Consider the following 13,927-nt stretch of genomic DNA (forward strand, 5'->3'; position numbering starts at 1 on the left):
CGAATGTAGTAACAATTACCCTACCTCGGACTGATGCTGTAGATGTGGCCAATTGCCAGAACCTTGCAGATTGCATGTAGACCTTCGACCACCTCTCCTCGCATGCGGCAGGCCCACTTCTTGCACGACTAGTTCCATGTGTAGTACTCGGGCACCTCGTTGTATTTGAGCGTCTTGGAAAAATCGTCATGACTGCAGAGGTCGAAGAAGACAGTCAGCATAGTGGCTGGCAGTGGTCGCTGTGCCCTCTCGATGGCATTTTCCACATTGAAGTCGATTCGCTGGCCATTTTCGAGGTGGATGGCTCGGCCAATGACTGGAGGGAGATGCTCAAAAATTGGGTGCTCCAGGATCCTCCAGACTGCCTCGCTGCTGCTGACATAGGGTGCTTTCTGGAACTGAGCTACCTCATCCACTTGACGGTTTCCGCCATCCTCATTGGCTAACTGCAGTTCAAACACTGCCTGATCAGTCCCCTTGGTGACATATTTTGTGATATACTTGATGCTGTTGATGCTGGAGCAGATCTCAACGTTGATGTGGTAATTGAATTGGTGGAGGAGAAACGGGTTGTAGCATACCACCCACTGGTTGGTGACTATCTGTACCACCAATTTTCCCTGCTGGCGCATCTTTATGTCACCGGTGTGACCACCATCTTCTTGGCTTGAGATGACGATACTTGGGGTAGCTCTCATTTCCTTGCTCAGTACTCTGCAGGAATGGCTTTGGGAAATCCTTTGAGCACTTGCGGCCCTTCATGCAAGGGCTGTTCTGGTTGAGGTTTCCGCATGGACCGTGGATCATATGTGCCATGACGATCTTGTGCAGCAATGGATCTTGCTCCTTGTTGGGAATCTCAGCACTGATGACCAGGTCAATGTCTTCGGGCTTGACCTTGTCCTCTGGAGCAACCCACAGGAGGATGCGGGCATGAGGAAGACCACGCTTATGGTACTCAATGGTGTCCAGAAAGGCTCTCATCTTCCCAAAAGCAATCTTCTTTAGTAGCTCCATGAGCTTCTTGTTCTTTTGGCAAAAGACAAGGGAAATGTTTGTTGGGCGATCATGAAGCGCTTGTCCTGGCAGGAGGTTTTCCTGGACCTCGGTCCATTTGGGATTCGTGGACATCGTTATGAAGAAGTCAGGCCAATGACTGGACATCAGGACAAGTCAGGCCAATGACAATGACGTCCCATGCAACGCACATGGGCCATGGCATCATTCTGTTTCTCATGCATCCACCTCGGCCAACCAGTGTATGTTGCTGGAAGGACCACACTTTGTCCAACATTGCGAGGGTCACCATTGCTGGACATGAGACTGTCACGGAGGTTGTCATAGTTATCAGCAAGCAAGTTATTTTGCTCGTGGTGGATAAATCCCAGTCGCTCTGTCTCGATCTTGCAGTAGACATCGGCCAGAAACTGCTGAAAGAGTCGTCGCATCTGCACGATGTGGTTGCCCTCTCTCACCATGATGTGGTAGCTGTAGTCCTGCAGCTGTGTGAGTTTTTGTACATCCTGTCCAGTAGCAGTCCCGGCCACCAGATGAATGCTATAGCCATCTGTTCCATACGGGAACACAATGGGATCCTGGAGTGCATCATAAGATGCATGCAGCTCACTGATCCTTTGAAGTGCCCCATCGCAAAGTCTGAAGACAATGTCTCTGGGTTCTGTTGGCTCATTGTCCATTAGGATGGCGAATTCTGGTGCAGACTGGGCGTTATAGCGGCGTGTGTGCTCTCCTTGCAGTCACTTGTTCTCTCTGATGATGATCTGGTGCTCTTCAGAGTTACCTCCTTCTGCAAGTACATCTCTTGCAGTCTTGAGCTCATGGACCAGATAGTTATTCTCATGAAACCACTTTGTGAGAATTTCAAGGATGTGTGGTTTAAGGCTGCTGTGGTTCCTGGCAGCCAATTCCTTGGCGTGTGATTCCAGGAAGTAGGTCTGTAGGAACTTTGGCTGGCCCTCTTCAGGTGGGAGCAAGCTGTCAATGGAATGCTTAAGACATATACAGTATATGGATATATAGATCCATATATATGTCATCAACCAGCCTGGTGTTGGCGCAGTGGTTAGGGCAGCTGCTTGGGATCCAAAAGGTCCTGAGTTCAAGCCCCGTTGGGCCACTGAATTAATACACCAGGGGGTTGACTCAGCCTGTCATCCTTCCGAGGTCAGCAAAATGAGTACCAGTGTACTGGGCCGGTGTATACCCCGGTTAAAACAGGTGTACCATATCCCTGTGTCGTAAGAGGTGACCAGGGTTGCGTCAGGAAGGGCATCCGGCGTAAAACATGTGCCAAATCACAATGCGGATCATACGGATGATCCCCTGTGGCAACCCCGAACGGGAGCAGCCGAAAGAAGAAGAAGAAGAAGATATATGTCATCAACCATTTCATTGGAGTGCTTAAGCTGCTTGTTCTCCTTTGCTCGCAGCCATTTCTGTCAAACCCAAAGCTGTGTCGCCATCTTCTGTTGTTTCTCGTTTCTCTTTCTCCTTAAAGTATTGGTTTTTAGTTGGAATATTTAATAAACAAAGCAACTCGTTTAGCCTCCTTTGCTTCCTTCACCTTTCTTTTCGAGCTCCCACTAATATAAATAACATTGATGGACTTTTTTTAAGCCCATTAATTCCAAGGAAGCTGCCATCTGACCGATGGCATTGCAAGTCATTTTTATATTGGAACATCAGTTTCTAAAATGTTTTTTTTTTTTTTTTTTTGCTTACAGACTTGCGATTGTTTCGTCCATTAATTTTCGTAAATTACTGGAAAAAAAAATAGCATTACATAGTTTTTGAACACCCCGATGTTAGGGGTAATCAATCCCTGACTGTGTGACGAATCAGCTTGTTCTGATATAACCGTGGCGGAGGTTGACATGGATGGGAGGTGTCGAGTTGATCTTTTAATAGCACAGTAATTGTGTTTCCCAATCGGCCCGTTTCCACATTCTGTTGTAGGTTGTGGCTGGAGTGCGCTCATTATCGTTGCATAATCATAGTACTATCAAGTATTGCCTGGTTTTACACCTCGAACAAGAATCAACGGTCACACAGTGCTCAAGCGCAGAGAACTCCACAACAGGAAAAGCCGAAACCAGCAATGAAACACACCGAATGGTAACTCTTAACTGGAAGCATAATATTATAGTGGTGGATCTGGTATAGACATTTTAAGAGCAAATATTTTTTTTCCCAAGGAGCCCTCATTGAGCTTGGGGCCATGAGGGTGGCCCTGTGTGCCCATGCGTTAATACGCCACTGCTCAGAGGTGAGCCAGTTTTACCAACTGAGCCATCCTGTTGTTTCTGTAAAACATTACAAGACACATTTTTACCTAGCTCACTACTGGATGGCTAAGCCCCAGATTGAAAACTCACATTTTTGAACGTTTTCAATAGTCGAGCATACTGATGAAAGAACTTCGGCACTGATTTCCTTCAGGTCTTCAAAGTTATCCACCTTATATACAAACTGATCTGAGGGCCGGCTGGCAGCCTCCTCCAGCTTTTGTCGTGGAGCATTCGCGATGCCGATTGCATAAAGCACAACACCAGAAGCTTTCAAAACTTCAGCTGATGGGACCATGTCATCTTGAGACACTCCATCAGTGATGAGGACAGCAACCTGCACGAACGGTGAGGAGATCGAGAGGGGGGAGAAAAAAAAAAACTAAATAAATACATCATACAATTAAAGTAGTTTCACATGGCAAGGCGATATGTTTGACTAATTTCGATATTTAAATTACTAGCTTATTTATGTTATGGACATCAACTCGGAAAGAGCTCAGCAAATACAAAAAAATGTTGTTAGCAAAAGATACAACAGATTTCATAAAATGCACAGGTTTATCATCTCCACTTGAATATGTGTGGCAGATTCTTCTTAACTTAATGCATACGATATTACTAAATGCCCCAAGTTGTAGAAATAATGTGATTATAAAATAAAAAGTACAGCATTCAGCACAAAAGTGCTGCACATCGTTTTTTAAACATATCGTGATAACTCATCTACATTACTTTTATTTCGTTGGTGGAGGCATAAAATAATGACACATCAATGTTAAAAGGTGAAATGAGAAATACGATGAAGTTGGGAATCAAAATGACAGAGCACAAGGGAAGAATGCACAGTAATATCTATAAAAGAGCAAACACCACCCGTCACTTTACTGCTGAGATTACTAAAGGGGGGGGGGGGTGAGAAAAAGAGGTGGGAAGAGGGAGAGAGAAAATGTGGCTTTCCCACGAAAGATCATGGCAGATAGTGAGACCCAGAAGCTTGAAAGAAAGTACTTCTTCAAGAGGATTGTTGAGATAGTCGATGGGGGGGGGGGGGGGATTCCAGATGTTCCTTTAGAGAGACATAGTGAGAGTGTGAGATTTGTCAGGATTGAAAGACATGTTCCACGAGTTGGACCAGTTTGTGATTTTATCCAGATCTGCAGAGAGCGAAGAAGCTGCTGCTTGCCAGTCTGAGGGATGACAGATGGTACGGCAGAGGGTGGAGTCATCAGCAAAGAGATAAAGATTATTTTCCAGAGAGTCGGAGAGATCATTGATGAAAACCAGAAAAAGAACAGGGCCCAAAATGCTGCCTTGAGGAACTCCAGCCTGGACAGGAAGAGGGGACGAGAGAACTCCATTAAGGGCCACATGTTGACTGCAATCGGAGAGGAAGTCTGCGAGCCATGAGTGGAGATGGCCTTTGATACCATATGAAGAGAGTTTGTTGAGCAAGTCAGGGTGCCATACCATATCGAAAGCACACGATATGTCTCGGGAGATGGCTCTGATTTCATGTCTGGCATTGAGGACCTCCATCCTTTGTTGGGAGACCAGAAGCGGAATACCCATGGTAGAGTGACCTGGTCTGAATCCAAATTGATGATCGGAAATCAAGCCATTGGAGAAGAGGAAGGACATAATGTCTGAAGCGATGATGGATTCCATAACATTGCTGATGATTGTGAGAAGGCTGAATGGTCTGTCGTTGCAGGAATCTGTTTTTGCACCTTTTTATGCAGGGTGATGGGATGAATTTGTGCATAAGAGAGAGCAGGTTTCTGTGGAAGAATTCCCAGGCTGAATTAATATCAGGGAATGGAGATATAGGAGGCCGGTCATGAAGTGTGATGGCTGCTTGCAGTTCCTGCCAGTTTGCCTGAGTGAACTGCCAGACTCGACGGTGCTAAGGCTCTTCTCCAACAATAACCAGAGAGATGTTGACCTTTACAAGCAAATGATCAGATGACCCGATTAGGACAGTGGATGAGCAAGATACATTGGCAGAGAAGTTGGTTATCACCAAATCCAGAAGGGAAGATTTGCCATTGGGAGAAATCTGGGTGGGAAAATTCATGGATTGAGTCAGACTCATGCAGTCACAGAAGTCCCTGGCAGAAGTGCCATGGCTGGTGAGAGAGGCACCAACACCCAGCCAATTAGCATGGTGACAATTTAAATCACCACAAATGAGGAAGAGAGAGTTGGGATGAATGATTAAAAGTTGGTCCATGTCGTTGGAGAGAGAGATGTATATGGAGTCGTCACTGTTGGGAGAACGATACAACACACAGAGAAACATGAAGTGGGAACTCCTGGTGTTTGGCAGGTATAAAAGCAATACATGGAGAGTGAGAAATTGAGATTTTGATGGACTGCGTAACTCTGCTGCCAGGATGGGGTTCAGGTTGATCAAATCGGAGGAAACAATAGCCTGGGACAGACACTAAGGAGTCAGGGATGTCCTGTTGGAAGGAGGGTTCTGTAAAACAGATGATGTCTGGTTTATCGGCAGTGGCCTGGATTGCGAGATCTCTTCATTTGGAATGGTGTTTAAGATCCACACAGTTAGGGACAGGGGGAGAGGAGTTGCTGATAGGATGCAGAGATGTGGAAAGGAGCAAGGAGAGGGTTTTGGGGGGGGCAGGGGGGAGGGGTAAAGCCAGGAGGGGGCAGGAGTGAAGCAGGTGGGGGTTGGAAACTGAGATGGGGCAGGATGAGGTAGGAGCAGAAGAGGATGATGGTTTTGACATGGAGGGGTTTGACACCAAAGGGGAAATGGTTTTGTTGTGTGCACACAGCCTTGCAACAGACTTCCTGGGTGGGGTGGTAATGAGAATGTTTTTGGTTGAAGGCATGGAGAAAGATTCAGCTGAAAGTGAAAGAGGAGGTTGGATGAACGAAGCATTCAGAAGTGAGGAGGTTTTGGGGAATAAGCCTTGAGAAAGAGAAAAGGAAGAGATTTTGATGAAGTAGAGGAATGAATAGGTTGTTCCTGATGGAGTAATAAGCAGAGTAAGGCATTTTAAGATACACTTTGGAAACATTTTTTATTTATTTAATTGTGTTGCGGAGGGGTTTTAGGAAGAGAAACGTTTTATGCAGTTTGGAGATATTGCAAAGAAGGGATTGGAAAATGAAATTGGAGTTTGTATTTCCCCACCACCACCCCCGATGTTGTTGTTGTTGTTCATTGTTGGGTTATATTTTGAGTGTTTATTCCTGGTTTTTTCCAAGCAAAGAAGGAATTTTTGAGGGAGGAGGGGAATTGGATTGAGCTGGGGGATCAGTAGTAACAGTAAATTGAATAAAATGAGTGAAAACGGATTGAGTATTTCTGAAGTTGTTGTTGGTAGTTGTTGGGTTTTTTTTTTTACCCCAAGTGTTTATTCCTGATTTTCTTCCAAGCGAAGGAGAGATATCCTGTTCGAATTTCAGAGGGAGGAGGGGAAATGGATTGAGCTGAGGGATCAGTACTGTAGGAACAATAAATGGAATACAAGGAGTGAAATAATGATTCAATACAGCTGGATACGATTTGGGACAGAAAAATTGACAAAAAAAAAACACGAACAGCAAAACAGGAGTAAAAATGAAACAGTAAAACAACGTAAATGGTCGGGGGAACTTACAGTGGTGAGAAAAAGGTTTTGAATCCTTTAGAATTCCCTGTATTTCTGAATAAATTTGACCAAAAACATGATCAGATCTTCATCTAAGTCCTAATTATAGATAACGAGAACCTCGTTAAACAAATATCACACACAAAAAAAATCTACTTTTCATTTATTTATTGAGCAAAATGATCAAGTATTCGATTTATTTGTCAGAAAAAGTATGTGAACCTTCATATTCAGTAACTGGTGGCACCTCCTTGAGCAGCAATAACTTCAACCAAACATTTCCTGGAACTCTTGATCAGTCCTGCACATCGGCTTGTCGGAATTTTGGTCCCATCTTCCTCACAGAACTGCTACAACTCAGAGATATTTGTGGGCTTTCTCGCATGAACTGTTCGCTTCAGGTTCTGCAACAACTTTTCAATTGGGTTATGGTCTGGATTTTGAATTGGCCATTCCAAAATGTAAAATCGCTTCTGCTTCAGCCATTTTGTTGTAGATTTAATTGTATGTTTTGGATCGTTGTCTTGCTGCGTGACCTACTTTCTATTAAGCTTCAGGACAGATGGCCTGACATTCTCCTGCAGAATTTGCTGGTACAATCCATAATTCATGGTTCTGTCAATGATGGTAAGCTGGCCGGATGCTGAAGCAGCAAAGCAGCCCCATCCCATGATACTCCCACCACCATGCTTCACGGTTGGGATGAGGTTCTTGTGTTGGAATGCAGTGTTTGGTTGTCGCCAAACATAACGTTTATCATTTTAGCCAAAAAGTTTCATTTTAGACTCATCTGTCCACAGAATATTCTTCCAATAGCCTTCTGGATCATCCAGATGGTCTTTGGCAAACTTGAGATGGGTGGCAATGTTCTTCTTGGAGAACAGTGGTTTCCTCCTTGCTGTCTTCCCCATGCCAACCGTTCTTGTTCAGTGTTTTCCTTATGATGGACTCATTAACACTGACATTAGCCAATGCAAGAGAGGCCTGCAGATCCTTAGACGTTACCCTGGCGTTCCGTGTGACCTCCTGGATTATTGTATGCCTTGCTCTTGGAGTGATTTTCGTTGGACGACCACTCCTGGAAATATCAATTGTGTTCAATCTTCTTGACAGTGCATTGGTGGAGCCCAACATCTTTACAAATGGTTTTGTAGACCTTTCCAGACTGGTGAGCATTGACAACTCTTTTTCTGAGGTCCTCAGAAATCTCTTTTGATCGGGGCATGACACGCTTCCACTAACCTTTGTGGTGAAGACCAGACTCTGACGGTGACGAACTAAGTTTCTGTTTTTCATCGAGAGCAGGGCCACTCAAACTCACTCCTGATTGTCATCCCATTGATTGAAACACCTGACTGTATTAACCGCTTTAATTGAGCTGATTAACCGAGAGGTTCACACACTTTTTCCGACAAAGAAAGTGAATGTTGGGTCAATTTGCTCAATAAATAAATGAAAAAGCAGGGGGTTTTTTTGTGTGTGCTACTTGTTTAACCAGTTCTCTTTATGTACTATTAGGACTTAGATGAAGATATGGTAACAATTTGGGTCAAATTTATGCAGAAATACAGAAAATTCTCAGGGCTTCACAAACCTTTTCACACCACTGTAGCGACTCGGGGAACTAAAACATTTATTTCCATGAAAATTAACTCCACTCAACACTCTAGCATATTATTATATAGAAAAGAAATAGTAATTAGAGAACATTGCACTTTACGGTACTTCTACATAGACGGTCCCCTGTGCCAGTGCGCATGCGCAGCCTGAGCCGGAGCCAGAGATGTTGTGGGCGTTTCAACCTGTTCAATACTTGTTTGATTATTGTCGTTCCACGCTAATAAAGTGGTCGAACAAATTGAACTCTGTTCTTATTTAGCAATAAAAAAGAAAGAAAAAATATATAAAAATACGGACAAGAAAGATTATTATACATAAAGAGATAATAATAATAATAATAAGATTATTAGAAGAGAAAGATGGTGTTGTTCGCTGTGGATGCCGAGGATGACGGCGACAAGAAATTTTGAAGAGTAGTTTGCACCATGAGACGCCATCCTGCGTCCAACTGGGGGGGACAGTGGGGAGTGGGGGGGGGGCGTCGGGGAAAAAGCTTTTAGCCCCATGTAAGGATGGAACCCCCTCGATGCCTTGGAGCATTATTATATAGACTAGCATAACCCGCGCTCTGCGCGACATGTTGGGGTGGGTGTGTTTGAGAAAGGAACTGATGCAGAGTATCAGTAGTAATTTTACTTTAAAGCAGTAAGTGGAATGCAATGTTCAAAGTACTTCTTGATACACAATGTTTTGGGTTATAGCATTGTCATTGTGGAACCCTTGTTTTGTACTTGGTATAATTTGCACCGTAATGTCCGAGAACCGACGTGATCGTGAGAAGGCGACATATAGCTGACCGTGGCTGAACACCGGCCGTGGAAGATATAACCCAACTTTATCAAAGGTTTGGCCTTGCGCTTTGTTTATAGTCATGCAGTAGCTGACTCTTACTGGAAACTGTGTTCTTTCAAGAATGAATGGCAAGTTCACATCTGATGGGGCCAGTTTGATTCGTGGTATCAACACATAGTCACCTTTGTTTGCCCCAGTTAGGATCTCGGCATCTAGAACATGGTTGTGGAGATTCCTAACAATCAGTCGTGTACCATTACATAACCCTCTTTTAATATCTCGGTTACGTAAGACCAAAGGACACAAAGCCAAATGCAGTAACCGTTTTTGGCAGGATTTCACTGTTTCAGAACCATTTTATTTACTTTTTTTTGTCCCATGCACCTCATATGGTCTTTGAGATAATGTAAGCCGAACATCACGTTACTCGAGCGCAGAACAAAGTCGAAGATAGCGCGACACGAAACCACAAACTCGGAAATAATATATAAGACTGTATTTCAAATTCATTCCCTCCAATAAGTTATCAAAATCGGCAAAAGAAGGGAGGAAAATGGAAACAAAGAAATACAAGTTTGAAGGCAGATGAGTGGAGTTCTGCAAGAAGACTTGCTGAGATTTGTCCCAAAAGAAGAAATTGAAAGCATTGTCATATGAAAAACAAGAGGTCAGGACCATCTTCCTGGATCTATCTCAGACATTAAACAGTCGGGCATTATGCACTGCTTGCCAAACTCACAGTTTATGCTGAAGGCTGAAGCACAATGCCTGTTGTTCACATATGGCAGTGCAACGCGTTTTCCCATAAAGATTATGGAGCAAATATTAATCACACCACGCAAAGAGACATGGAAAGACATTGCGTCAACATAGCATGAAAGGCAATGGTTCAGACATAAAATAATTCAACAAGATATTGATCACAATAATAAAACTGATGCAACCAAAATAAGGATCTGGAAGAAACAGATGAAGACCAAAAGTGAGGTAAAGAGACTAAAGAAAAAAATATTTCACAGGAGTAAAACGGCCGCAAATTGCAGAGAAAAGAAAATAACAAACCCGACCTAGGAAAGTCTTCGTCCTCTAATTGGCTGAAATAGGCAAGTCAAGTTATCAAACGTAAATCTGGCAAAGGTTTCTGTTATGACATGAAATATTTTTATGACAATGTTTTATCGTGGGCAGCACTGAATTAAGAATGGTTAACACACAAGAGGAAGAGTCAAACGGTTTTATCCCATCTATAAAAGTTCGAAAGAAAAACAGGACTTCAAATCCAATGGCATCAACAAACACGCCAACAGCTAAGAAGTATTGCCTGAAAACTACACAGGGTACATCTCTGCCAAGATTTGCTGGCATGATACCATTCTGTCATATATATATAATGGGAGGGGGTTGGGGTGGAGAGGGGTGTGAGGTGAGGCAGGACCACCCAAACTCACTTTTTCAGGACAATGTTGAGCTCAACTTCTTGAAACTTAAGATTGTAGCAGGCTAGAATATTCTGCAATTCACAAAAGTAGTTCCTTGCTCGAAAACAAAAATATATTTTCCCTCAACATACCTGGGGTGCATTTTCATATCTCCGGCTTCCTGCCTCCTCTGTAAAGTGATTCCGAGTGAGGAATTCTAAAGCTGCACCTGTAAAGGTGTTTCCACCCTTATACTTCCAGTTTCTAATGTACTCCAAAATCTCCTCCTTGGTGTGATCATTCTTCAAGGGGAACTCCATTTCTGGGTTACTGCTGTACTGTGAAAGGCCGATGCGCACTCTATCCTTACCCACCACCATGCCCTTTATCAGGGAAATGATAAAATCACGAAGCAGCTGAAAGTTGTTCATCCCGACACTCCACGAGCCGTCCACCAGGAAGACAATGTCAGCCTTCTCTGCTTTAACACATTCTGGAAATGAAGGATCATACAGCAATAACTGGACAAAGCAGAATCCATTTAATCTTTTGATATTAATGAAACACATCACTCTTCGGTTAGTTCGTTAGTGTTCTTTGATTGGTGAGACATTGGATATGCAACAAGTGCATTGGAATACTGACCATCAGATGCTTTCGGGATCAGAGGCCGAGCAGCCTGACTGATACTGTCCTGCACATTTATAGACAGGCTTCCGAATCCTTCAAAGCTGGGTCGATAGATGGCCATCTTATATGCCGGTTCGCTCACCAATGATTGCAGTTCATCTGGTTTTGCTCTTCCAGCCCCTATAGCCATAACAGTCACTCCCCTTAATTGCAAAGCATTTGATACTTTCTTGGCTGCTTCGAAGTCATCAGGTGAGCTTCCAGTAAAGATTATCACGACCTGTGGAGCTCCTTTAGCCCCACGACCTCCTTCCTGCTCCACCAGCACGTTGTTCTGCACATGACGCAGACCCGCAGCCAGATCGGATCGCCCGAGCTTGTATGCTACCCTCCGAATGGCACGGACTGCATGGCCCTGAAAAGGTCCAGGGCAGATAATGAGTGTTTTACACTTTAATGTGACAAACAAAATCACTATTTCAAATACAATGTTGGGTTGTTTATTTTATTAAACATATCACTTAACATGTAAGTAAAATTGCTGGTCAGAAGTTACCTCCTTGACCGTAACTTTACAAGTAATAACTTGCCTTTAGCATCATCTCGAGTGAGACTTCTGTCTGATTTGCAACTTCAAACTTGAAAAACTTGATTAAGATCTATTTTTGCAATACTAAGCTATCCATGCTCACTCAACTAAACGCTCCACACAACCCCTCCACACTCGCCCCCCCCCACCCCTGCCGCGCCACCAAATCCCCTCCACTAATACCTGCCACTTCACGGTCATTTAACTCATGTTTGCCTGTTTCCCAATGCAGCAAAGTCTGTATAATATCCTCTTTCATTTTGCTTTTCCACAAAACTTGATTTTGGGTTAAAAAAAATCTTTTAAATAAATACAACGTTTACCTCATCTGTATGGGAAACCAGATTGAATTCTGTACGTGGAGTGGATCCATACTGCACCACTGCCACCTGGGTCTGCTGTGCAGAAACATTCAGACCCCTGGTCACCTGAGCCGCCAACTGTAGAATACGTTTAAAATCTCTTAAACCCACAGCATCAGAGCCATCCAACAGGAGAACAACATCAGGACCTGTAATGGACACTGGAGGGGATATTGAAAGTGGCAGAGTTTACACCACAGGATTTGGTAAAATAATGACATATAAGTAGCCCTCTATTTATTACATACCAGCAAATACAACCTGTCGCTTCGCTGACGGGTGTATTAAGGGGGGGGGGAGGAGAGACGGGAGGGGAGAGAGAGGAGGCAGGAGGGAGGGGAAGTTGGGAAAGGGGGAAGAGCAAGGAAGGTGGGGCAGATGGGGACAGTGATGCCTCTAACGTTGCTATACACTGTGGGAAGGAGGGGTGCGAGGCGGGGGTGAGAAAGAGAGAGAAAGAGAAAAAAAAGAGAGAGAAAGGTGAGGGGTGGAGGTGGGGTCAGAAAAGAGAATGATATGTTATGCTCAATGACTGAAAACACACACAAAAAAACTCATGTCAGAACAACTGTGCACACAATGACACAACAGAGTTTGTAAAGTAATCCGCTGGCACATCTGCAAAAATTTTGAACATGAAATTAAAGAAATCACTGAAATCATGGAAGTACCGACCGCTCACTTACGACCTAATGATCCCATTGAGCGCGGACATTGAAAACAAAGCATTGCGACCAGGTATCATATTTAGGTACAAAAAAAGAGAAGGCATTGCTGATTGAGGTGTTAATAGCAGTGATTTTGGACTAAACGATGCAGAAATCAAGAAAATGACCAAACACCAAGACCTCAAGAATGAAGTGAAAAGATCCTGGAAGCTGAAAAATTCCTAAGTTGTACGAGTGATAGCTGGACCTACGGGAATGATGACAAACAACCTCACAGAGATACTAAATACAGGGCAATACCCCTGGGTGCTCACCCGGTAGTGGCTGGATAAGATAATCAGGCAACCACTGGTAGGCATGGATGACCCACAAAATCTCAACAATCCACGTATTTATTTATTTGTTTGTTTGTTTAAATGAAAAAAATCTACACATCCCATTTAAGGTGCAGTTCTGTACTTTGTCCTGGATGAGAACTTGCATCCTTGGTTTTTATATTTATTGATGTATATTTATAATTACTATATATGAAATGTGGATTTTAATTAAATGCCAGTTCTAATACAGCATTTGGGAGGCTATCACAATTCTATGGAGACCTACCTACCATGCTCTTGTAACAAATCAAACTTTTGAGCAGTTATGCTGAGGAGCAATTCCAAATGCCAAGTACCGAGGAGATCCACATGCAAGCCCCCATTGTTCTCAAGACAACAGAACCTACACTATCCCTACCAAATTTGGTGGAAATCAGAAATCAATCTCCCTGCTATTCCAAATTCCCATTAAATTGAGAAATCTATCAAAGCCAATACCTTTATTTTTCTCATCATAAACCTCCCATGAAGCCCTATTATGCAAGCTACGTTTGGTAGCACTGAGGCCCATATGGTTGATGTGAATAGCCAGACCCCAATTTA

The 13,927-nt window shown here is 43.5% G+C and overlaps 1 protein-coding gene across 3 annotated transcripts in view; it reads right to left on the reverse strand.

Moving 5' to 3' along the window:
- Positions 1 to 13,927, reverse strand: part of LOC147028297 (collagen alpha-3(VI) chain-like) — a 115,241-nt gene that overhangs the window by 11,608 nt on the left and 89,706 nt on the right. For all 3 annotated transcript variants that reach the window (XM_085878575.1, XM_085878574.1, XM_085878576.1), the window contains 4 exons: positions 12,301 to 12,500; positions 11,404 to 11,803; positions 10,911 to 11,251; positions 3,396 to 3,642 (listed from right to left, as the gene is read on the reverse strand). In XM_085878575.1, coding sequence (XP_085734701.1) covers positions 3,396 to 3,642; positions 10,911 to 11,251; positions 11,404 to 11,803; positions 12,301 to 12,500 — 1,188 coding nt within the window. The remainder of the gene's footprint in view (positions 1 to 3,395; positions 3,643 to 10,910; positions 11,252 to 11,403; positions 11,804 to 12,300; positions 12,501 to 13,927) is intronic.

The sequence above is a fragment of the Eptatretus burgeri genome, chromosome 4 (genome assembly GCF_056783735.1).
Source record: "Eptatretus burgeri isolate ZD-2024b chromosome 4, Ebu_testis_v1, whole genome shotgun sequence".
NCBI classification, from domain to species: domain Eukaryota; kingdom Metazoa; phylum Chordata; class Myxini; order Myxiniformes; family Myxinidae; genus Eptatretus; species Eptatretus burgeri.